The sequence below is a fragment of the Beta vulgaris genome, chromosome 6 (assembly GCF_026745355.1).
Source record: "Beta vulgaris subsp. vulgaris cultivar EL10 chromosome 6, EL10.2, whole genome shotgun sequence".
Lineage (NCBI taxonomy): Eukaryota > Viridiplantae > Streptophyta > Magnoliopsida > Caryophyllales > Amaranthaceae > Beta > Beta vulgaris.
In genome coordinates, this window is record NC_079207.1 from 25,988,918 (window position 1) to 26,014,750 (window position 25,833).

The 25,833-nt window shown below is 31.7% G+C and overlaps 3 protein-coding genes across 3 annotated transcripts; all 3 read left to right on the plus strand.

Moving 5' to 3' along the window:
• Positions 1-46: 46 nt before the first annotated feature.
• Positions 47-1,750, plus strand: LOC125498789 (uncharacterized). The gene is made up of 3 exons (XM_048647071.2): positions 47-197; positions 651-716; positions 1,125-1,750. The coding sequence occupies exons 1-3, from the start codon at positions 47-49 to the stop codon at positions 1,748-1,750; spliced, it is 843 nt and encodes a 280-aa protein (XP_048503028.2).
• A 5,869-nt stretch (positions 1,751-7,619) lies between these two features.
• Positions 7,620-19,248, plus strand: LOC104898815 (protein ALP1-like). Its single transcript, XM_010685921.3, has 4 exons — positions 7,620-8,093; positions 8,196-8,427; positions 8,510-8,952; positions 19,240-19,248. Exons 1-4 carry the CDS (start codon positions 7,620-7,622, stop codon positions 19,246-19,248), a joined length of 1,158 nt encoding a protein of 385 aa, XP_010684223.3.
• A 243-nt stretch (positions 19,249-19,491) lies between these two features.
• LOC104896403 (putative disease resistance protein RGA3) lies at positions 19,492-25,346 on the plus strand. The gene is made up of 2 exons (XM_048647070.1): positions 19,492-21,969; positions 24,999-25,346. Exons 1-2 carry the CDS (start codon positions 19,492-19,494, stop codon positions 25,344-25,346), a joined length of 2,826 nt encoding a protein of 941 aa, XP_048503027.1.
• The last annotated feature ends 487 nt before the right edge of the window (positions 25,347-25,833 follow it).

Here is a 25,833-nt window from a genome sequence, read left to right on the forward strand (position 1 = left end):
ATGTACTTGAAAGACCTAATGTTATAGCACAAAGTTTTTATCGTAGATGGAATGCAACCAAAAGTATGAAGTAGCAAGACAATTGACTTATGTAGAGTTACACATGAAATTTGTTTGGAAACAACCTACGCGAGAATGGGCACCTAGGTCGAAAGGGTTCTCACTTGGCAGGGTATACCATGTCAGTCCAGGTTCTGGTGAGAAATACTATCTAAGAACGCTCCTTAATTTTGTCAAAGGTCCGACGTGCTAAGAGGATATAAGAACCGTTGATGGTTTAGTGTATCCAACCTTCAAAGAAGCTTGCTACACAAGGGGGCTGCGTGATGACGACAAGGAATACATAGACGCCATAACAGAGGCAAGCTTTAGAGAAACGGGGCATTATCTACGGAATATATTTTGCATGTTACTTACGTCTGGTAGCTTATCTAAACCAGAAGACATATTCGAAAAGACATGACACCTACTATCTGATGACATTCTATATAAACAACGTCGTATTCATAAAAACAAAGGTACAAGCTACAATACTTTGCGTAATTACATTTGTATTGCTTACTTGCATGTTTAATAATTGTGCAACGAAAAAAGATCACGAGGACATCAATGAAGGCAACTAATATTAAATCTTCTCTATCGTGTTGCAGATTTAACTCTAACTGATGAACAAATTCAAGCTTTTGCACGGGCAGATATTGAAGCTAAACTACAAAGTAATGGCAGTAGCCTTCGAAAATTCAGATGCCTTTTCCAGATGAATTAGTCGTGTTTGAAGGTCAAAATAAGCTAATAGCGGATGAGCTTTCATATGACATACCCTCATTAATTCAGGAATATGACAAACTGTTTCCATGTCAGTCAACTGAAGAACAACTAATGGTTTTCAACGAAATAATGGACTCTATTAATGGCCAATCAGGAGGTGTCTTTTTTGTATACGGATATGGAGGCAGGGTAAAACATACATTTGGAGGACATTGTGTGCTGCAATTAGGAAGATGAGTGAAATTGTTTTGCCTGTGCATCAAGTGGAATTGCGTCCCTACTTCTTCCAAAAGGTCGAACCGCCCATTCAAGGTTCGGGCTTCCACTCAATGTTTGTCAAAACTCTACGTGTGTAGGTATTAGGCCTGGTTCTGACTTAGCTGCATTGCTCATGAGAACAAAGCTAATTATCTGGGATGAAGCACCAATGATGCACAAATATTGCTTTGAAGCACTTGATATGAGTTTAAAGGACATTATGCAAGCTAGTGATCGAGATAATTTACATCGACCATTTGGAGGTAAAGTTGTTGTGTTTGCTGGTGATTTAAGACAGGTTTTGCATGTTATACCCAAGGGTACAAGGCAAGACATAGTATTTGCGACCTTCAGCTCTTCGTTTCTATGGGATTCATGTAAGGTTTTGAAGCTTATACACAATATGAGACTTCAATCATGTTCTTCTTCGTCGACTGCTAATGAAATAAGGGACTTCTCAGAATGGATACTGAGCGTTGGTGATGGCAGAGCTGGAGGGCCCAATGATGGAGAAGTCGATATTGAAATCACTGAAGATATTCTTATAGACGATGGAGATGACCCCATATCATCAATTGTTGACAGCACATACCCTTCACTCACTAATCACCTTTGGGAAGCCAAATACTTCCAAGAAAGAGCAATTCTAGCTCCAACTAATGAAATAGTTGAGAAGGTAAATAATCATGTGTTGTCCACAATTCCAGGTGATGAGAAAATTTGAGTTGTGATGCAATTAGTAAAGATGAAGGGAACTTAGGGGCTCATGATATATATTCTACTGAATTCTTAAACACAATAAAGTGTTCGAGCCTGCCAAATCATAGTATTAAGTTAAAAGTTGGTGCGCCGATCATGTTGCTTCGTAATATTGATCAGACATCTGGATTGTGTAATGGCACGAGGATGGTAGTGAAGCATTTAGGCAATCGAGTGATCGAAGCTACCATCATTTCAGGGAGCAATGTTGGTGACAAGGTATTCATCCCACGAATGACACTAACACCGTCTGACTCAACAAAATTTCCTATCAGATTTCAAAGACGACAATTTCCTTTAACTGTGTGTTTTGCCATGACAATAAACAAAAGTCAAGGACAATCATTATTGCACGTCGAGTTGTATTTACCAAGGCTGTTTTCAGTCATGGTCAGCTATATGTCGCTATTTCCCGAGTCACGAGCAAAAAAGGACTTAAAATTCTTATTTGTGATAAAGAGAATAATGTGCGCAAAACAACTACAAATGTTGTTTATAAGGAAGTGTTCCAAAATGTATAACTTCATACACATTTTTGTAATTTTTGTTATTATAACTTTTACTTATTCTTTCATTACAAAATTTGTTGTCTGTTATTCGTTTCATTGAAAATTTTGTCTTATTAAGCAAATCTCTTCCCGTGCATTTTTGCAAGGGTCCCACAACTAATTAGTATCTAAAGCAAAATCCTAAATCCTATGTGGCAAGCTCATGTTCACCAAGCAATTTTAGAGCACAGCCAATGTAAAACTATCATATAGGGTGTTCACGTAGGATTGGCCTTGGGTGGATCCGAAAATTTACCAGATTTCGGAGATTATATGGCTTAATTATGGGTGATTTGAGGTAATTATGGATGACTAACGTAAATTGTGCAATAGAAAAGACAAGGTCGTTTTTATAATCTCCAATTTCATTTAATTTTGGCCGAAAAATATTCATTTCAAAAAAATTCACTCAATTAAAGCTATCACATAGGATGTCCACGTGTATTTATGACTTGGTGCATCCGAAATTTTAAAGTTTTCGAAAATGATTTGCGTAAAATATGGATGATTTGCGTAAATTATAGAATAAGGGTCTGTTCTCCCCAGCTTATTTTCAGTTCAGTTCAGTTCAGTTCAGTTCAGCTCCAATAAGTTCAGTTCAGCTCCAATAAGTTCAGTTAAGTTCAGATCAGTTCAGTTCAGTTCAGTTCAGTTCAGTTCAGTTCAGCTCCATTCTTTTATAATTATTTTGTTAAATATTATTATTATGTTGGTATAATTTATTTTACTAATTACTCTTATTATTATTTATTATTATTATTATTATTATTATTATTATTATTATTATTATTATTATTATTGTTATTATTATTATTATTATCATTATTATTTTTATTATTATTTAAATATATATCATTACTATTAAGGGCCTGTTCTCCCCAGCTTATTTTCAGTTCAGTTCAGTTCAGTTCAGCTCCAATAAGTTCAGTTCAGTTCAGTTCAGTTCAGTTCAGCTCCAATAAGTTCAGTTCAGTTCAGCTCCAATAAGTTCAGTTCAGTTCAGCTCCAATAAGTTCAGTTCAGTTCAGCTCCATTCTTTTATAACCATTTTGTTAAATATTATTATTATGTTGGTATAATTTATTTTACTAATTACTCTTAGGGTCTGTTCTCTACGGCATAAAACAACTGAACTGAACTGAACTGATTATATGTAATAAAATTATGTAATTCAATATTTGTTAATTAAGTTTGTTAGAGAAAATGGGGCAATAGAATTTTGGTCCAGATAAGTTTATAGGTCAAACTGAACTTATAAAACAACATTAGAAACGAAACTACATAAGAAAACAAATAATTGAACTGATGACCCCTTCATACTACTGTGTATATATTATCTACTGTCTCAACCTCATCTCCTATTGGTAATAACTCTAAAGATTGTAATTAAGTAATGTAAGTTATGCAACGTCTGCATAGTAATAGCAATTACAAGGACCTTCAACTTTGGTTTTCTCAAGTAATGTAAGTTATACTTCATTCTTTTCTAAATAAGTGCAACGTTTGCATAGTGTTTACTAATCATATACGTTTGCATAGTAATAGCAATTACAAGAACCTTCAACTTTGTTTTCTCAAATAATGTAAGTTATACTTCATCCCTTTCTAAATAAGGCACATATATATTTAATGATATACGTGTTGAACGTTTGCATAGTGTTCGTAAACTTGGAGATCAAACATAAATATAGTAGAATAACATGGACATCCTTTATTTCTCATCAAAAGAGCCATAAGAATTACATGAAGCTGAAAATTATATATGCATAAATAGAAGGCCATATGAAACCACATCACCTAATATTACCACATCTTTTCCTTTGGTTGCACATAATAATAATAATAATAATAATAATAATAATAATAATAATAATAATAATAATAATAATAATAATAATAATAATAATAATAATAATAATAATAATATATATTATTTAATTCATAATAATGATTTATTAATAATTATAAGTTATTAAATAAAACTTATTAAAATAATAATAAATTATTTTAATAAATTAGTAAATAATAATAAATTAGGTGACAATCACTTGTTAAGATTTGTTTCCTAAAATTGTGAACTAGTGTAGGGTTTTTTTTGCCGGGAAATTTATAAAATCGACTCTATATAACCAATATTAATATTGATCATCACCCACAACTAAAGAACTTGGCTAGCTGCATAAACAGGTTCGTATTATTTCACCATCATCAATCACGAAATTGCTTCGTATTATTTCACCATCATCAACGTAACTCTTTTTTTTTTACAGCACCATCATCAACTCGATATCTGCTTCTGTTCACAACAAACTCATCCAAGTAAGTTCTAAAATTGCTGTTTTTTTTTTCAATTTCTGTTGTTTAAAACTCTGTTTTTTGAATCTCATCCAACAAACTCACGAAATTTATGTTTTGTTTAATTGAACAAACTTCTTCTTGGCATGAATTCTTTTGATGGAAAGAAGAAGACAATTTGAGTAAAAAAATAAATTCATATATCACACTCAAACAACAAAATTCAGGAGTAAATTGAGTAGGAAAAACGAAAAAAAATTCAATTTTTCTGTAAAAGAAAAGAAAAGAAAATTGTTTTACCATATAGTGAGATTCTTTTGATGGAAAGAAGAAGACAATTTGAGTAAAAAAATAAATTCATATATCACACTCAAACAACAAAATTCAGGAGTAAATTGAGTAGGAAAAACCAAAAAAAATTCAATTTTTCTGTAAAAGAAAAGAAAAGAAAATTGTTTTACCATATAGTGAGATTCTTTTGATGGAAAGAAGAAGACAATTTGAGTAAAAAAATAAATTCATACATCACACTCAAACAACAAAATTCAGGAGTAAATTGAGTAGGAAAAACGAAAAAAAATTCGATTTTTCTGTAAAAGAAAAGAAAAGAAAATTGTTTTACCATATAGTGAGATGAATATGAAGGATTTTTTCATGGTTATCCATTTACACAAATTTTTGGTGGTTTAGAGTGGTTTTCGATTTACTCGCCGGAGAGAGAGGGTTTTTTGATGGAGTGAAGTTGATGAAGGAGAGAGAGAGTTTCTGATGAAGGAGAGAGAGGGCGAATTGCAGTGGCGTGGAGTTGATGAAGGGGGTTCTGAATTTCTGATGAAGGAGAGAGAGGGGTCTGATGATAAAAGGAGAGGGAGGGGTATATGATCTGATGAAGTAGAGATAGAGAGAGAGGGGGTTTGTCTTTTTATTTTTATTTTTTTTGGTTAAAAACAAGCAAACATTAACATAGCAATCTTTAAAGGTTTACTAGAACATCAACCATGGTCATGTCCATGTCTGACACTTTATAGTTTCTAGCTTATTCTAATAAAATAGCATTTATTTAGGTGCTTTAGACTGTCGGTGTCTCATGTTTGTAAAATCTCCTTCTGAAAGGTATACTGGGTTAGACTGTTTAATATGTACTGCAACGCCAATATATACTTATCAAAAAAAACTAAAATGCATGAAGCTTTTGTGAATGCTATTATGCTTAAATTCTTGCCAGGCTTTCTAAGAACTGATGAATTCCTTCCCAATGGTCGCCTTCATATGAGATGCACATATTAATTGTGATCTACTATAAATTATAGGCTTTTTTTAAGCTTCCATTGCTTGCACCAAAAATTGAATTGTCAATCCCTTATCGGGCTTTTAGAATAGTCTTCCTCCCAGAATTAACATTATAGTATGAGGTTCTGTTCTTTCAAAGGCTTTGAGAAACTTTTGGATATTATGCTTGTAAGTGTGTTATTATGCTATTGTGATTGAATTTTAATAATCCTTAATTTGAGGCTCACTATCAAAGATCAAGCAACACATGTGCAAAAATAATGAACATACTCCAACACAAAATAATTTGGAAAGACTTTATGGCGTTAATAATTGACTTATCTTTGAACTTAGTAATTAATAATATACATAAATTGAGTGTCGTCCTTAATTAATAATATACTAATTGCAACTGAATTGAGTTGAACTTTTGATTGTTTATCCTCCTCTAGAAGTATCTAGTTTGCAATGAGTAATTCAAGGACGACTTTCACTATGGATGTTGTTACCGTACTTCTGGGAATCCTGCCCGAATTTGTTTCCCCTGCGGGTGGGAGAACTAATTGGGACCGTGTTGCAACTACATTAAACACCCGAACAGGAAAGTGCATTACAGCATTGTCCATTAAGAATTGGTTTACCAATATAAAAGAAAAACACAGGGCTTGGAATGAACTAAAGAAATGGACTGGTATCGGATGGAGCGAAGATGGTTGTCCTGTTGTTGATACGGAAAGTGAAAAATGGAAGGGTTTTGTTAAGGTACTTGTTAATTTGTTATTTATTTTTGTTCTATATAATATTTACATTTAGCGTTTTCATTATCTTATTTATTTTCTTTGTACTATTATTTTAATGCAGCGCTACAAATCTACAGCAACTGTGTTTCTTAAGAATTCATTATAGAATGAGGCTGAATGGGATAAAATTTTGCGTAGTGGTTATGCAACGGGTGATAGATCTTATACACCAGCATCTACAGTCAAAGGAAAGGAAGTAATTGCTATTGAAGTTGAAGGTTCTTTTGCCTTTGAAGACACTCCACCTGATGATATTCAAACCCCCAATAATGAAAGCAAGTCTCCCTTATCTCTAGTGATATTAAAAAAGGTAAAACAGTGAGACTAGTAACATGCCCAAGAAAAGTACAAGGGCTGATAATTGATACATGTCTTGATATTCTGAGGAAATCGTCTGTGAGTCCACCTCCTAAATCCATAAATAAATTTGATGAAGTTTATGATATCTTAGAGTCCATGGGGATTGCTGAAAAGTATGGGGTTGCTTTTGTTGTGGATATTCTTGATAGCTTTCGCAGTACTCTGGGTGCCATTGATCTTTTCATCTCTTTGCGTTGTGATGAAGGCATACTTCATTTTGAGGAAGCATTGTGTACTTTCAGATGATGTCTATAGGCCAGATATGTCTATAGATAATGATAGTATGTTCTACGACTAAGATGGTTGCGAAGATTCTCTAGTTAAAATTGCGTGACTTTATGTTAGATTGCTTTTAAGTTAGTGATTTTATGTTTAAGTCTATTTTGTGAGCTTTAATTATTATGGAACTTATAGTGTTATTATAACTTTTAGTTATTTTAAGAGATGGTTAACTTAACGTCTAGTTATTTAATGGTTATGTGATTTTACATTATAGTTATTTTATCTATTTTATATGTTTTTCTAGATGAAATTGCATTAAATATATATGTGCCTATGTAGAATGGATGAAGATTTGGTGCAACAAAGTTTGACACGTTTAGCATTGCATGAGCTGAGGAGATTGACAACCCAAGTTGAACGGATGCCTTTGCATTTGGGGGGAGAACCGGGGCATCATTTCATACATAGGATGTTGACAGGCCATCGTAATTTGTGTAAAGAACAACTTCGGCTAAGTAGAGAAGTATTTATAAGTCTTGCTAATATCCTTAGAGAACAACAACTCTTAGTAGCTGGTAGATATATAAGCATTGAAGAGCAACTTGGGTTAGGTTTGTACATGCTAGCTAAACCTGCTTCTGTTCGTGATGCTGCTGAAAGATTTCAACACTCAACATCAACTATTTCGAAGTATTTCAAAAAGGTATTACAAGCATTGGAAGCATTGTCGAGTCAAATAATTCGACCATATCAAAGTATGTATGAGACACCTCCTGAAATACAAAGCAACATCAAATACTGGCCTTTCTTTAAGGTACTCATCCTACATTCTATGACATTTATTATTAATTAACATAATTTAATATAAACATGTATATAGTCTCAATGTAATGATGATATATACTTTTGTTTTTAGGATTGTGTTGGTGCCATAGATGGTACCCTTATACAATCAGTTGTTGCAGATGATGTAGGCAGGGCTTTTAGAGATCGTCACGGGGAGAAAACATGGAATGTGATGGTTGTGTGTTCACTCAACATGTTGGTTACTCACATCAATGTGGGCTACGAAGGGAGTGCACATGATACAACTGTATGGAGGCGAAGCTTAGGAGATGCCAGAATGGGATTCCCTCATCCACCATCTGGTACTAGCTAACTTATATTGGCATGAATAATATGAGAAAATTCCTGGCACTTTAACAAACTAACATTATGATTGTTGTACAGGAAAATACTATGTAGTCGATTCAGCGTATCCTAATACACTCGGGTACTTGAGTCCATATCTAGTACCTGGGTTGAGGTACCATTTGCCTGACTTCAGAAGAGGGACTCCACCACAGGGAATGTATGAGCAATTCAATTACCGACATTCTTCTTGTCGAAATGTAATTGAGAGGGTCTTTGCGGTTCTCAAAAATAGGTGGAAGGTGCTAAAATCGATGCCGCAAATGGACGAGGCTAATCAGTTGAAAATTATTGTAGCTTGTTTTACCTTACACAATTTTATTCGTTTACATGATCTAGGGATTCCTTTCACACACCAAATTGAAGTCATGGAACAAAGAGCTGATCATAATATGTACGATGATAACAGAAAAATAGCTATGGATAGTGTGCGACAACAAATAACTGAAGCAATATGGGACTCAATGCAGAATAATCCCGAGGTGATGGAGCAAATATTTGGACAAGAAGAAGACGAAGAATTAACCGATTATGAAAACTAGTTAATGTTTGATATTTGTTATTATTTTGCCTAGTAATTCAAATATCAAAACGGGTCTTTTTGTGTCATTTCAACAATGACGACAAGTATTATTGTTGTTATTATTAATATTATTAGTGTTGTCATCTATTAAAAAGTTTGTACTTTGAACAATGACAAATAATATTGAAATGAATACTTCTTAGGCTTGAATTATCATTTCAATATAATTAGCCGAATCATATAGGAAAAAAAAGTATTAGCAAAATAATAATTAGCAATATTAATATAATAAGATTATTATTATTATTATAAAAATAATATTAAAAGCAATAGTAACAAGAATGATATAATAACAATAATATAATAATAATTGAAATAATGATATTAATATTTATATATTTATTACATTCAATTTAATTCAATTTAGTTTAATTCAATTCAATTCAATTCATTTCAATTCAGTTCAGTTCAGTTCAGTTCAGTTCAGTTCAGTTCAGTTTAGTTCAGTTCAGTTTAGTTCAGTTCAGCTCCAATAAGTTCAGTTCAGTTCAGTTCAGTTAAGCTGTTTTATGCCGAAGAGAACAGGCCCTAAGTATTATTATTATTATTATTGTTGTTGTTTCTATATATTATGTTGTTTATTATAGCTTTACTCATTATTATTACTATTATTATTAGGAGGAACATGATTTAGGTCAAAGCACAAATAAACCCACTTTTTTTAGCCCATAAACCAATCAAATCGCGTCAAGACTGTTTATATGTATTTTTGCGGTCCAACCCAATCATTATTTTTATTACTAAATATTTTTATATTATTAAATCTAATTACTAAAATAGTAATATTAATTTACTTCTTAGATATTATTGTTATTATATATCATCATCAAGTAATAATATATTAATACAAATAATATAAAATAATTATTATTAATTATCATTATTATCATTAATTATTATTATTATTATTAATTTATGATTATCAATATTATTATTTATTTATAACTATCATTTAAAAATATCCAAAATACTATTATTATTATTCATTATGTTACTTATCTTTATACTTATTATTTAATATTCATATTATTCTTGTTTAAAATATTATTTATATATTTATTACATTCAGTTTATTTCAATTCAATTCAATTCAATTCAATTCAGTTCAGTTCAGTTCAGTTCAGCTCTGATAAGTTCAGTTCAGTTCAGTTCAGCTCCAATAAGTTCAGTTCAGTTCAGTTGTTTTATGCCGAAGAGAACAGGCCCTAAGTATGGAAAGTTATATCATGATCTCCAATAAATCATGCTTATGTCAATCAATTACAATCTTTAAAATATGAAAATAAAACATGTGGATGCTTAAATCATGTGCAAGTTGATCACCTGAATCTCAATCATTCCTAAATTGCAAAACATAATTTTAGGGATTGTTTTTCCAGTCTTATTATTCACGGTTATTCTAAAGTAATATTTTTTTTAAAAAAAAACGAGTTAAAATTTTAAAATCCTAACTCTAGCACGTTAAATATCCTAATCATATTTGCATTATACTACTACACCAAACTCCATAAATCCTAATATACTTTCCCTAAAACCTAGAGAAATTCATCCTATGTCATACTCTGACTTCATTATCACCGGCGATAGCATAGCTTGTGCTACTCTGACCCATACCCTGCCCATATAGATCAGGTGTGTTGTAAAGTTTATGAAGCTGTTAAATATTTTGCAAGATAGTTTTAGGCGTGATAAGAAAATTATTTTTAGGAAAAGAACAAAATCTTATTGATTTTATTTGTTTGTTTTAATTATGTAAGAAAATTTTGTTAGGAGTTTGATTTATAGTGACAGAACTTGGTTTGATTTTTGACATTATGACGATTGATGATGGATAGTGATATAAATTCTATACCTTTGAGTTTATGAGAGTAGAATTGTTGCAAGTACAAGGCTTTGAAGATTCATAAAAATGAAAGAGTTGATCGGCTCATCAACCTCAAACAAATGGTTTATGGGTTAGCTTTTGTTCAATAAATTCACTTTCCCCCTACAAAGTTAAAAAAATGATAAAACTTTTAACTATTGATTTGCTATGTTTGTACTTCTCTGACTACAATTTTGTGTGTTCATTATGTGTCCTTACCTCTATAAAGACAATTGGATGTCCATCGCCACCTGTAGCATCCACCGACTTCATGGAATGAGCTATGAATTTTCTCTTGGTTCTCTTTTGATGAAATCATTTTCTATGTCAGCTTTTTATTGTTGTATTAGAAGTACGAGTTTGTCTGATTTAGTTTTATACCCAAGTTGCATTTACGATTTTTACATCATTAGATTTTTTATTGATCTTTATTTGATTAAATAAATATGATGTATGTATGATATTAACAATGTTTCGTTCAAGTCATCTTATATTTTACAAAGTTTGTAAGGAATTCACAGCGGACCAATACTTGAAGTCATATGATTGGGATATCGTGGAATATTTTTTTTCTACAATAAATGATTCTAGAATTTATATGGATTTAGAATATATGGTATTACACTTACTTCATTGCAATCCTCAAAAGAGCTCATAAAGTATGTGAAGTTTCATTTGAAAAAAAATCAACTTGAACCATAGAGATGTTATAGACTTAAAAATACAGTGTTGTTTCATTATTTAGCTAATGTTTATTATTATTATTATTATTTTTAATATTATTGTATTCGCTTTAATAAAATAATTAATTTTGTTCTTGATTAAATTACTAATGTCAGTGAAATCAACGTGTTCAATTAATAATATTAATTTCACATTTTTTTTGTTTTTCATGATTTTTTACTGAGTATTTTTTATTTATTCGGTTTGTATATCTCATCAAGTTCTCTTATATTTTCCTAAAACCCTTATTATAGTGCAAATCATAATTTTTTCCATGATTTTAGGCAAATCTTCTTCATACAAATCAGGAAATGATTATTAAGAGATACTTATGAGATAATTGCTTATTATAGTCTAAAATCACGCTGTATATCATTTACTTTCATTTATGGTCAAATCATGCAGATCCATTTTAGCTAATATGCTACTATATAAAGAATGACTAACAATTATCCCATAGCACTCTCAGATTAAGTTCTTCAAATTTTACACGGTATATGTAAAGCTTCATTCATTAAGATGGATGATCTCATTATTGCACATTGTGTTGAGAAAACCATTATTATGTGTTACAACAATAAGAGTTCTAAACCATCAAGCATAGATACTACTCTAGCCGAAAACAAGTTTAAGGCCTAAATGATTGGTGGGTTGATCAAATAACACAAATGTAGGCATTAGATTACATATTATCAAATTATTTGGACCAACGTGTTCTTCTTGGCACCATATTACAAAGTATCGAATCTTGCCTGTGCAAAAATCGTCCTAAGTATGGTCCATGCCACGTATCATGTTTTTATCATGCCTTTGCCACATAATTTTCGATTTAATTGGGCCTCCTAGCTTCAATTAAACTTCTCTCAATCAATTACAATCTTTAAAATATAGAAACAAATTAAAACACGTGCATGCTTATGTCATGGGCAAGTTAATCAATTAATTCTAAATCATTCTTAATTTGAAAAATGTGATTTTAGGGTTGATATTTAACAATTCTTATTGACGGTTTCCCTAAAGAAAAAAAATACTTAATTTTTTTAAAACCCTGAACCTATCACTAGAAATTTTGTAATCATACTTGTATTGCATTACAACACCCAAATCCACAAACCCTAAAATCCTTTCTCTAAAATCGTCTATATTAAATCATTCTGAAATGATTTAATTATAAAGTATAACTTGATTATCATCTGAAAATTTAATTTGTTATACGCACTAAATTTTTTTCAATGTCGAAATTATAAAAAGCAATTTAATGATGATCTTGAATCATTTAATATGAGACCGGTTCATAGATGATAATAAAATTTTATTTTTTTTAGAAACAATTAACTAGATTATCATCTTAGTGCGTACAATCTTCCTTCAAATCCGTAAATCATGTTTATATCTTTCCCTATATTTCGTGATCATGATTTTTTCCGAAAAGGTAAATGAAAATGATTCAAGTAACAATTAACTATTCTTTTTGAGGATGACAAAGGGGGAAAATGATTCAAGGAACAAACTGTACATAAACTTGAAAAAAATTGAAAAAAAATTAAAAAAATGGATAAGGTAAATGAAAAATCAAAAATAGGTTAAGGTAAATGAAAAATCAAAATTCAGTTACTTACATAATTGTGTTTTATTTTTCATTTTCTTCTTTATGTTTTTACTATCATTCACTTATATTATTTGTTATTTTCCTTAGTTTCTACCTTTGTTGTCATCATCAAAAAGGGGGAAATTGTTGAACCTTAGTTTTGATAATGACAAAGAAACAAAGGAACAAACTAAGTAGTGAACTAATGAGTTATTTAAGTGTATGGTGTTTAAGGTATCAATAAAAGGAACTGGGAGAATATGAAGTCAATGAAGAAGTCAAGAGAGGATTTCAAAGGCTAAGTAAAGAAGTTTCTATGTTGATACTGGAGCAAGCATTGGATCAAGAAGAATAGAAGCTAGGCGTTTTATTTTCTAGTTCCAATGTAAAGGAACAAAGAAAGAATGATAAGGAACTGTGGCAGTCTATTTGAGAATGAGAGTTTGTTCCTTTGTAAGGAACAAACTAAGTGGCACTAAACAAATATGTTAAAGGAACTTAGTTAATAAAAGGAACTAGACTTAGGCGTGCAACATTATAACGGTTAAAAAGATATTTGAGTAAGTCATGCCTAAATTATAGGAAATTAGTTATATCTAATTTCAAATGATAAAATCAGTTTTAAAAAAGAAAATCTGTTTAAGAAAAAGATTTTATTTTTCGGAAAATTAAGAAAATAAATATCCGGTTGTTAGAAAGATTTTGTTTAAAAGATATTATTTTCATAAAAATTAAAAATTCAGTTTTAAAGATAAAAAGTATTTTTATAAAACTGATTTTCGGATAAAGCTCAAGGAACTCTTATTACTTAGGAGTAATGGCTGAAAAATATCCACGTTCATTTATAGTTCATGGGATCATGGGACATGATGTGAAAATGTGTTCCTTAGGGGAAGGAACATCATAGGTTAATGGACTAAACATGTACTCTAGTTTTAATCCCACGTTCTTCATGATTAACACTATAAATATAGAAGTCTAGATAAGTTCCAAATTGTGTCTGACTAAGTAATTAAGTGAGTTTAACTAATTAAGTGTCAGTGCCTTCATTCTCTCATAATAGCCATTTGTTCTTTGCCTTCTTACTCTAATTCCACTAAGCTTATTTCGATCAATTATATTTTGGTTTTTGGGGAAGGGAACTTTGAGTGAAGTTCTGTAAGAGAGAGGCTTGAGTGAAGCTTGTATGTGTGAGAAAACTTCGAGTGAAGTTGAGAGGAACTGCTGTTAAGGGAACAGTGGCTCAGGAACTTGAGTTTAGGAACTCAAGGTGTGGCTCGAGTTAGAATTAGGTTGTAACAAAGTTGTTTGGCCTAATTAGTGAAAGTCTTGAGTTTAAAATCCCTAGTGGTCGAGGTTGTTTCTTCTTGTTAGGCCCAAGAAGTTTTCCTCGTAAAAATCCCTTGTGTGCCTTTAGCTTGTTTATTCGTTTAAGTTTTAATTTCCGCAAAAAGTTACGTTTATTTCTACACCTACAATTCACCCCCCCCTCTTGTAGTGTTCCTAGGGAAATAACATAAGAGTTCTAAACCATCAAGCATAGATACTACTCTAGCCGAAAACAAGTTTAAGGCCTAAATGATTGGTGGGTTGATCAAATAACACAAATGTGGGCATTAGATTACAAATTATCAAATTATTTGGACCAACGTGTTCTTCTTGGCATCATATTACAAAGTATCGAATATTGCCTATGCAAAAATCGTCCTAAGTATGGTCCATGCCACGTATCATGTTTTTATCATGCCTTTGCCACATAATTTTCGATTTAATTGGGCCTCCTAGCTTCAATTAAACTTCTCTTAATCAATTATAATCTTTAAAATATAGAAACAAAACACATGCATGCTTACGTCATGGGCAAGTTAATCAATTAATTCTAAATCATTCTTAATTTGAAAAATGTGATTTTAGGGTTGGTATTTAACAATTCTTATTGACGGTTTCCCTAAAGAAAAAAAAAATACTTAATTTTTTTAAAACCCTGAACCTATCAGTAGAAATTTTGTAATTATACTTGTATTGCATTACAACACCCAAATCCACAAACCCTAAAATCCTTTCCCTACAATCGTCTATATTAAATCATTCTGAAATGATTTAATTATAAAGATATAACTTGATTATCATCTGAAAATTTAATTTGTTATACGCACTAAATTTTTTTCAATGTCGAAATTATAAAAAGCAATTTGATGATGATCTTGAATCATTTAATATGAGACCGGTTCATAGACGATAATAAAATGTTATTTTTTTCTAGAAACAATTAACTAGATTATCATCTTAGTGCGTACAATCTTCCTTAAAATCCGTAAATCATGTTTATATCTTTCCCTATATTTCGTGATCATGATTTTTTCCGAAAAGGTAAAATCAAGTCAAATTAGTCTATATTCTTTGTAATGGAAAGAATTTTATTCTCACATTTAGATATTGCCAGTTATCCTTTAATTCCAAAAAAAGAATACAAAATACTACACTTACATTTTGTTCTTATAAATACTCATGCAATCCTTCCTTCTTCCACGTGAAACTACTAAATAATGAATGGATCGTTCCTATCAAAAATAATGACCTACTACCTCAGTTTCCTAAAGATCTTCCTTGTTACTGTTACTACAGATACCAATGAGAATCAATTTGTATGGGGTGTGGGGTGGGTAAAGTAGGAGAGAGAAAGGTGTTAAGATAAATAAACAAATAAAAAAGGATTAAAGTAGGAGAGAGAAAGGGAGTAAAATTGAATTAATAATGCAATGGTGGACCATATCATAGGGACATGAGAGGGTAAAAAGGGAAAAAAATTCCAAATAAGAAATAAAGTAAAAGAGGGAAGATCTTTTGGAAACGCACTTAAATGGAAAGAGGGAGAATCTTTAGGAAACGCAGGGAGTACGTGGCATGCTCATATTAACCAAGGCCTCACAATTCATTTCAAGGTTTGTGAAGCAAAGGTAAGAGAACGCCATGTAAGCATAGCTGAAAATTCGCCATGTCTCTAATATCAATTGAAAAACCGGCTACAATCTTCCTTCAAATCCATAAATCATGATTCTAACCTTCTATTAATTTTTTGAATCGTGATTATTTCCAAAAAAGTATTCAATTACCCATAAATCAAGTAAGATGAATCGGATATGCTTAGTATATGGTAATTCTTATTGCATAAATAATCAATCACCCATAAATAAGTTGGAATCAGATCAATTAATTTCTGGAAATTAGTTTTTTAAAATTATTTTGATACAATACATAATCAAAGATATAAAATTATAAATTCAAGGGGTTCATATGCACAAATAAAATATGTCTAACCTTATAATAAAAATACCAATATATAAAGTTCGTTTGCATTAAGGTAGTTAATATTATATATATAAATAGCATATTATGAAATATCATTTACCTAGAGATATGGCTGGCTCTAATAGAAGTTTATTTATTTTTTGAATCAAAATATGACCCATAAAACACGTTTATAATCATTTACTTGATAAATAAAGATAAATTAATAAATTAGTAGATCTAATTATATTCGTATGATATATAATACTCAAATTATCTTATTACAATTTAATAAGATAAAAGTGATAAAGGACGTTTTTTTTATAATTTAAAGAATAATTTATCTATTTACAACTGCACCATGTCATTGAATTGGTGTCAACAATGTTATTGAAATTTTATAATAGTGTGATCTATTTTATCGTTATATAAGCTTTTTGCGAGATTTGCATTTTGATATGATGTTCCTATATTTTTTTTGGTTTGAAATAGAAACATAGTAATACTGTAGTAAATTTTTTTTATTAAATAAGTCATATATAAGAAAAAAATGAAGGTAATTATGATAATTTTAGTGTAATAATAACACACATGCATAATTTTCTTAAAGAGTTTTTATTTAAATGAAGTAAAAGTAGCATATGAATCATTTATGAAAATGGTTGATTGTAATCAATATTATTTTTTAAAATTTATATACATAACGACCTTATATATTGGTACATGATTCGAAATTAAAGATATACATAATATAAACGAGTAATATGCATATAATAAAGAATTCGATTTGTGTAGGTGTCATGGATCGGAATTATGGATTTATAAATCTCACAGAACTTTTTATTTATAAAACCACAACTATATGAGTTAATCATGGACTTGATTTAAGCGGGACATAATATATCTTGCAAAGATGTTGCATATAGTGATTTCCTTCCATAAGTAGATTTTAAAAATGACAATAATATTTGCTTTACAAAAAATCGGCCATATGTATTTTTTTCATAATAAACATGCATTTTTTTCCTATTAAAAAGATTCACCATTTTTAAAATAAAATAATCGGCATGTATAACATAACAAATTTTCCTTTTATAAATCGTGTAAGGAATTTTTTTTTACTATCATATTAAACTTTCCTTTTCATATTTATTTGAATCAATTATTTGTGGTTAAAATATATATATATATATATATATATATATATATATATATATATATATATTATATATATATATATATATTATATAATTATATATATATATATAATTATAATATATATATAATATATATATATATATATATATATATTATATATATAATATATATATATATATATATATATATATATGTAAAGTTGTTGAATATGTAAATAACTATAATTACATAGTTGTTTATAATATAGAATAATATTATGATCGAATAGATTTAGGAAATTGTATATTAACGAAATAAAATCTTATGAGAACCGAATGATTGTACACTAAGTCGTTTCACCTAGATATTTATTATGTATTTATTAAAATTGGCATATATAACATGTGTTGTTGAGGCCTAAATTTATTGTACTTATAAATTAGTTATGTGTACATCTTAGATGATTTGAAATTTTATAAAGGAAAAACAGGTAAAACTAATTCTTACTATGGAGCCTCAAACTCGAAAAATATGTCTACTAGAACACCTTCCCAAAGAAATTGTTATTGACATTATTTCACGTGTTATAGCTTTTTCTATTGGCGATTTGTTTTGGTGCAAAATAAGGTAAGTTACATGTTCAACGAAATATTCATATGTTAAAAGTTATTTATATATTAGGATACAAAACGTGTATTGGCAAATGAAAAGGAGTAATGAAAAGTCTATTGAGGGACGAACGGACGACTGACTAGTAGTTTTGACCAACTAAAGGTAAAAAAGTTACTCTTTATTTACATTGGATCTATTTTTACCTAAAATGTGATCTATTTTTAAGTCAAAAATAACCAATTTCAGCTAAAAATGAAGTCGTTTTAGTATAAATTTATTGTATATATGTGCAAATGATGCTAACAATCTAATGTAAAATTAGTTTAGGAACAGGTGTCTCCTTATAAATAATTGATTAGCTGACCTCGTGGAGCTTTATTTAGCATTTCATTGTTGAAGTCATATAGAGAATCTAATAATAAGTTGGTACCAAATAAAAAGGTGATACCAAATCAGAATCAAGGTGGTACCAGTTGGTTACTTCTTCCTTTTTTTTTTTTTTTTTTTTTTTTTTTGAGGGGTGGTACCAGTTGGTAACAAAGTCCAAATGCTGGTACCAACTTAGACGTAAGTTGTTATATGATATCTCTCCTTATAAATAATTGATGAGCTGACCTCTTGGAGCTCTCTTTAGCGTTTCACTGCTGAAGTTCTTTGAAGAATCCAATAATAAATTGATATCAAATCAAAGTTAATAAGTTGGTACCAAATTCACTTTTACATGGAAATTTTTTGACTTGATAACAAAGTGATAATGTTAGTACCAACTTAGATTTAAGTTGTTATTTCCAACCTGTAAGTTACTAAATTATGCTTGTTAGAGTATTTAAAAAAGCTCCAATAATAAGTTATCAAGAGTTCCTTGACCTTGCGACTTATCACTTGATCTTTTCCAAAAAGGCGGCTATGTCTGAGAGGCAGATAGTATTGAAAATGTGAATTTACGATCTATGTTGTATTTATTGTTTTGCCAGTGGAGATGAAAGTGAGAGAGATATCAGATATCTTAGTTGAGGATAGGGAGGTATATAATTGTGGACATTGTGGTCTTGTGGAAGATAACTTATGTGTGGAAAATAATTTTTCAATAATAAGATGCAACTTGAATTTAACACAAACCCCCTTTTGTTTTTTTGTTTCGATAATAAGATGCACGCATCAGCTATTTAGCGACCCCTGGCCTTTTCATTTGCAATCTGCATACCCTTGATTATTCTTTGAAAAGAATGGCAGAAGCCATTATTTTGCCTCTGGCAAAAACCCTTCTAGACAAGCTAGTTTCCTTCCCAGTTGATCTTGCCTTGGAAAATGTTACTGAAGAAATCAAAGCAGCCAAGTCTGTTGAAAAAGATGTCAAGAGCATACATGACAATCTCATTGCCATTTGCGCTGTCCTTCGAGATGCTGATGCGAAACAGTATGCTAGTCATGCCATCAAGGTCTGGTTGAGGGACCTGAAGAGTGTTGTTTATGAGTTAGATGACCTCTTGGATGAAGTAGCTTATGATGCTTTGCTACGAACTGTCAACAAAGGCCACTTTCACGCCCAACTTAGGTACTATCTTTCCCCTTCCTCAAATCCTCTCATTTCTCGCATTCATTTGAGTCACAAGATTAAAGATCTTCGTGAAAGACTTGCAAGTGTGGTAGCTAAGAAGAACGCCTTTGGATTGACGGAAAATCCCGTTGAAGCCCCAGTTGTTGAAAGAGATCTTTTCAATGATTGTTCCTATGTGAATAAATCAGCTATTGTTGGAAGAGAAGAGGCTAAAATAGAAGTTATAAATAGGATGTTAGCTCATGGTAAGGTTGTTGAATGCCCTTATGTTTTGCCTTTAGTTGGGATGGGTGGCATTGGAAAAACTACATTAGCTAAATTAGTATATGATGATTTGGGTGGTGAGCACTTTGATCTGAAATTGTGGGCATGTGTCTCTGATACATTTAATAAAACCAAGTTATTAGAAGACATTATAAAAGATGCTAGTGGCGATGTTATTTCTAACCTCACACTAGGACAATTAGTGCAAAAAATTCAAAGTTTATTGAATGGAAATAAATACTTTCTTGTACTTGATGATATGTGGTTTGAAGATAGATCTGAATGGTTAGAGTTAAAAAGCATTTTTGAGGTTGGGAAAGTTGGAAGTGTCATTCTGATCACTACAAGAAGCACACAAGTTGCTTCAATTACTCAGACTATGCCAGAATACAATTTGGATAGGCTTTCAGATGATGTTTGCTTGTCAATCTTTAATCGATTAGCATTCATGGAAGGTGAAGAAAATACATATCCCAATCTCCATGATATTGGAAGGTCTATTGTTAAAAAATGTGTTGGGATTCCACTCGTTGTTAAAAGTATAGGTAGTATGTTATACAGGGTTAGGGATGAACGAGAGTGGCAACGAATTAATGATGTAGATGGCCTTACAAACTTGCAGGAAGAACACAACAAAAGAGTGTTGAAACTCTTGAGATTAAGCTATGACAAACTTCCATCCCATCTGAAACCCTGCTTTGCCTATTGTGCGCTAACCCCAAAGGATTGTATTCTCTACGCAATTACTATGACCTATCTATGGAGTGCACATGGATTGTTGGAACTTCAAGATGAAAAATATGAAATTGAAGATCGCAGATGCGCAACTATGATGGAATTGGTATCAAGATCGCTCCTTCAGCAGCCGGATATTGCGTCTGATAGGACCTTGTATAGCTGTAAAATACATGATCTTCTGCACGATCTAGCTGTAGATATTATGGGGGAAGAGTTAGCTAATGTAACTCATAATAAGATACAAGTTTCAGAATTGACAAAGCACATCATTTGGACTAGGAGCTGCAAACGGTTGACGGACTTCCCTAAAGACCTTGTCAAAGCAAATAAGGCCCGAACATTTATGTTTTCTTGCCAAATGAACCATGTTAGTCTATCCTTTCTTGAAGGTGTCATATCCAACTTCAGCTTCTTACGCTTCGTGGACTTTTCTACATGTAAGTTTGAAGAGTTGCCGAGGTCTATTGGGAATTTGAAGCACTTGAGAGTTCTTGACCTATCGTTCAATCCTCTCCTAAAATCACTTCCTGATACAATATGTAATTTACTGAACTTACAGAGCTTGGAACTTTCATATTGCGAGCAACTAGAAGAGTTACCCAAGAAGATATACAGGTTGCTAAATTTAAGGTTTTTTGTTATTACTACATGTCAAAGGAGTTTGGTTGGCACCAAATTTAACAAATTAAGATCTCTCCGTATCTTGGTGATCAGTGGTTGTAAGGGATTAGTATCGTTATGGGATGACATCGATGTTGGACACCTAACTTCCATTCGGCGTTTATACATCTTTAATTGCCCAATGTTGACTAGGCTGCCGAACAACTTGAAGCTATTGGATGTCCTTGAGGATTTGGATATTATTAATTGTCCAGCTTTGGAACTAGAGGAAAATGAATGTCTGAGCGGCTTCAAAAGGCTTCAAACATTAAGCATCTCGGAGCTTCCGCAGCTGACACGTATACCAGATGGTATTCAATCAGCTGCAACTTCTCTTCAATATCTGGAAATTGAAGACTGTGGCAATATCAAGCAGCTTCTGGACGGCTTGGAGCACTTTGTCGTGCTTCGTGGGATTATCATCTCCAAGTGTCCTAATTTGTTGGCTCTGCCAAAGGGGATTCGAAAACTCAATGCTATGCAAGTACTGAAAATTAAAGAATGCCCCCACTTGTCAAAAAGGTGTACAATACTTTCTGGAAAAGACTATCCACTCATAAAACATGTCCCTGAATTCTGGCTTGATGGCCATTGTGTCACTCCTCAACAAACTCGGTGAAGCAGGTTTTGGTTTCCACTCATTGCTGTATTCACCAATACTATTGATGTGGATCACGCTTTTTCTATGTATGATGATGTGAGTTAAGTCCTTACTTCTCCTAGGACATATAGTTGACGTTATGTTATCTATCCTTTTGTTGTTTTTTAGGGAGTTGCATGGTTTTACCTTACTCTTAAAGTAAGGGTTTTACATGTAACTAATGTTATCTTCACTTTGTTAAATTTGCTATAATAATTTTGGGCCTCTAAATAGGTTCGAAGTTGTAAGGACTGATTTTTGAGCTGATTAAGTTCATTAATTATTTCTTTAGTTTAATTGTTTTTTATGTTATTCAATCTTATTCGTATCCTTTTACATCTTATTATTACTCTTATTATAAATTATGTTTTGTTATAACTTATAATGACATAGCATTTCTCCTAAGCTCCCTAAAAATTTCTCATTTATATAGATATGCATTATATAGATATTTTTTAGGGGATATGCATTATGTAGATCGATAGTTATGGATCACGTGTTATGTACGGTTTGTATTCTTTTTAATTTGATTATTTTCACGAGAATAATCAATTCTAAATTTACACTGTAAATTTTATGAATATTAACGTCGTATTACAATAACTTTTGCCTACGATAAATGATGAAAGTATATAAAAGAAAAGGAACCAAACTCATGTTTTCAACATTCACCGTATTAGTTCCCTTTTGGAATTCTGTTCAAAAAAAATATATATTCATTGTATTTAATTATTTATTTTTCTATTGAAAATCAATTTTTTTTTCTCTCTTTGTACTTTCTAATCATCTATCTTTAATATTGAAAAATAAAGCGTAACAATGTCTATCATACCATAAGTAATGATTGTAACCCGTTTGGTTACGTAGCAAAAAATGTAAATTGACATTTCTTTTACACATAGCAAACAAATGGCATTTCGTTACTCAAAATTTAAGTGTTTTTAGTCATGACCGGTTTTTAATTAGTGTATATTCTCTTAACATTACTCAAAAGAATTCAGGTGAAAAGAACGCACACTTTGAGTTGATCACTTACAAACTTAAAATGTGCAAAAGCTCTATTTGCCTCTCCCATTCTATAAGTCTCTTCCTTTTTGCGTATAGCATCACCACTCCCTTTGGCAACATCCACTAATTCGAAACTTAATTTGAAAGCCATATTTCGACCCGGACATTTTCGGGCTGCCCCTAAAAACCAACGAATGGTAAGCGCTTGTCCTAGTGTGAATCCTATTTCAATGGGAAAACTGCACAACGAACACAAATTGGACATAAAAAAAAAGAATTTTGTGCTTTAACACAAGTAAATATCCTGAAATTAAGACTCATATTCCTGACGAAATTCATAATTTTCAGTATTTTATGTTACTCTTATTCTAATTTCTTTAAATAGGTTATTGTAAAGAAGAATTAATACGTTATCATACATTTAAAAATTAATAGTTTTATAGTTTCTATAACTATACATGGTATGTGTATCTTATTCGAAACATATTTTGAGCACCAACAATATATAAAGGTTTGGACACAGACTACATACTGCAAAGTGCAAACCCGAGTTTCAATTTTGTGATCATTGAAAAGAAAAAAAATAGCTTTGCACGACTTCCTGTGAAATAACCAAACTAACACTGTAATTAGACCATCAGCTGTCCTACAAACCTTGGCGTCTTAATCAATTAACTTGATGAATCCTTTCAAAAAATAGAATCATTCGAAATGATACTGAGCTCCTAAGGAAGTAAGAAGTGACAGCCTTAAAGCCCTCATTAAAGAGATTCTTCTCGAGAGCGAGTGACCACTACTCCATTAATAAAAATATCTCATGTAGAAAGATTGAAGAATCCTAGTAAGCACTCCAGCCATCAGAAGCGGTACTGCATCTCACACTGTTATCATTATCTTGGACAAGAACCATCATATTCTGGGACTCGATGGAAAAGTCAGTAACGTCGGTCTGGTCAACAGTGATAGTGGACCCAAAGTTCTCTGGTTAATTGCATCGTATCGCCATCCAACCTTGAGCCCTATGCATTGACCTATTTGGTTAGACTTAACAACCATATCTTTCTGGTTGTCCTCAAGACGGTCATCAAGTACATTGCTTTCACAACATGTGTTTACTGTAGGGAAATTAGATGCATGATCCACTTATTTTGATGTGCAAGGTCATGAACATGCCTCCGTACGAAAATCACCCTCATATCATTAAGTGTGAAGGTCACTTATTTTGATGTGCAAGGTCATGAACATGTTCTTCAAGTTGACGTAGGCAGATTGGCGGAAAAGTTCGAAAAGGATTTGCGACAAAAGGCCTGATCTCTTTTGTGGAAAATGGGCCGACGGAGTCCGATTGACTATTGTGATACCTTTTCGGAAGCGGAACGGCCCAACGAGTCAAACTCACTACGCTAAGCTGTGATGTATAGGCTTTTTAGGCTATCCGGGGCCGTTTAAGGCCCGAAATCAGTGTTTTAATTATTTATGGATTTTATTATTTTCTTAATTTCGTATTAGGGTTTTGTTTTACGTATTTAAACATTATTAGGTTAATATTTAGAGGAGTTTTGACTTTTTAATAATATCACAGAGTTTATACTCTTTTCTGGTGGATTCCGGAGTTTTTACATATTCATCGCTTGTGAATTTGTTCGTTCTTGATTCGAGATTAGTGCTTGCTAATCTCCATATTTTTCGACTACGTCAAGTGGTATCAGAGCAGGCCTTCTCCTGTCTCTTTTCGTAGCTTGAAGACCATGGGAGAAACGGTGACTAGGGCATAACTTGAAGGGGTTACCGCGGCTATTACCACGACCCTTACTGCACTGACCGAACAGATGACTGCGTTGACTACGCAGATGAACAACATGTAGAACAATACCAATCGAGGAGGAGACAGGAGGGGAGAACACAATCGAACTCCACGAGGAAGAGGCAAACGACCTGTCGTGGCAGATAGTTCGAGTTCTGAGGAAGAAGAAGTTTTTGAAGAGGAACGTAATGAGGAAGGTAATAATGCTTTTAAACATGATTATAGAGTAAAAGCAGATATTCCATTATTTTATGGAAATATAGGAGTGGAGGAATTTATGGATTGGCAGATTGATGTCGATAGATTCTTCGAAGTTATGGAGGTTCCTCAAAATAAACATGTTAAGATGGTGGCGGTTAGGTTGAAGAGTATTGCTGCTGTTTGGTGGTGTAACAACCCAGAGTTTTAAGAGTGTTCTAATTATTATTATTATCCAAAATTATATATGTTAGATCTTTTTATTATATTTTAGTTGGAATATGAAGTTTATATTTTAATTAGCAATATTTTAGTAGTTTATTATACTGTTGATATTATATGTTAATTCAACAATACTTTGGAAGTGTTTAATCTTACAAGTATTTTTCGGAAAACGATTTTGAATAACTTGGAGTCCAAAAGGATAATATCGTTGTATGTTAGTTTATCGTAGTTAGAAACATTTACAGTATTAAGTTAGTAAGTCGTGTTGTATTTTAGATGTGAACAGAAAAGAAAACCCGAAAATTATAAACACCACCCCCCCTTATTGTTTTAGTCGGTCAAGAAACAAAAGAAAAAAAAAAACCAAAACCCCCCTACCGTTTCCCTCTCCCATGGAAAACCAAACCCTCATTCATTCTCTTCCACCTTGAGCACCATCTCTAATTCTCTTCCCTGGTTTGCTGTTGGAACTC

Coding starts and splice junctions, on each gene's coding strand:
- LOC125498789 (XM_048647071.2), top strand. CDS start 47: ATGGAATGCAACCAAAAGTATGAAGTAGCAAGACAATTGACTTATGTA. Junction 198..650: donor CCATGTCAGTCCAGGTTCTG/GTGAGAAATACT, acceptor ATCGTGTTGCAG/ATTTAACTCTAACTGATGAA. Junction 717..1,124: donor TATTGAAGCTAAACTACAAA/GTAATGGCAGTA, acceptor CTACGTGTGTAG/GTATTAGGCCTGGTTCTGAC.
- LOC104896403 (XM_048647070.1), top strand. CDS start 19,492: ATGGCAGAAGCCATTATTTTGCCTCTGGCAAAAACCCTTCTAGACAAG. Junction 21,970..24,998: donor GAAAACTCAATGCTATGCAA/GTACTGAAAATT, acceptor AACAACATGTAG/AACAATACCAATCGAGGAGG.
- LOC104898815 (XM_010685921.3), top strand. CDS start 7,620: ATGGATGAAGATTTGGTGCAACAAAGTTTGACACGTTTAGCATTGCAT. Junction 8,094..8,195: donor AATACTGGCCTTTCTTTAAG/GTACTCATCCTA, acceptor TTTTGTTTTTAG/GATTGTGTTGGTGCCATAGA. Junction 8,428..8,509: donor ATTCCCTCATCCACCATCTG/GTACTAGCTAAC, acceptor ATTGTTGTACAG/GAAAATACTATGTAGTCGAT.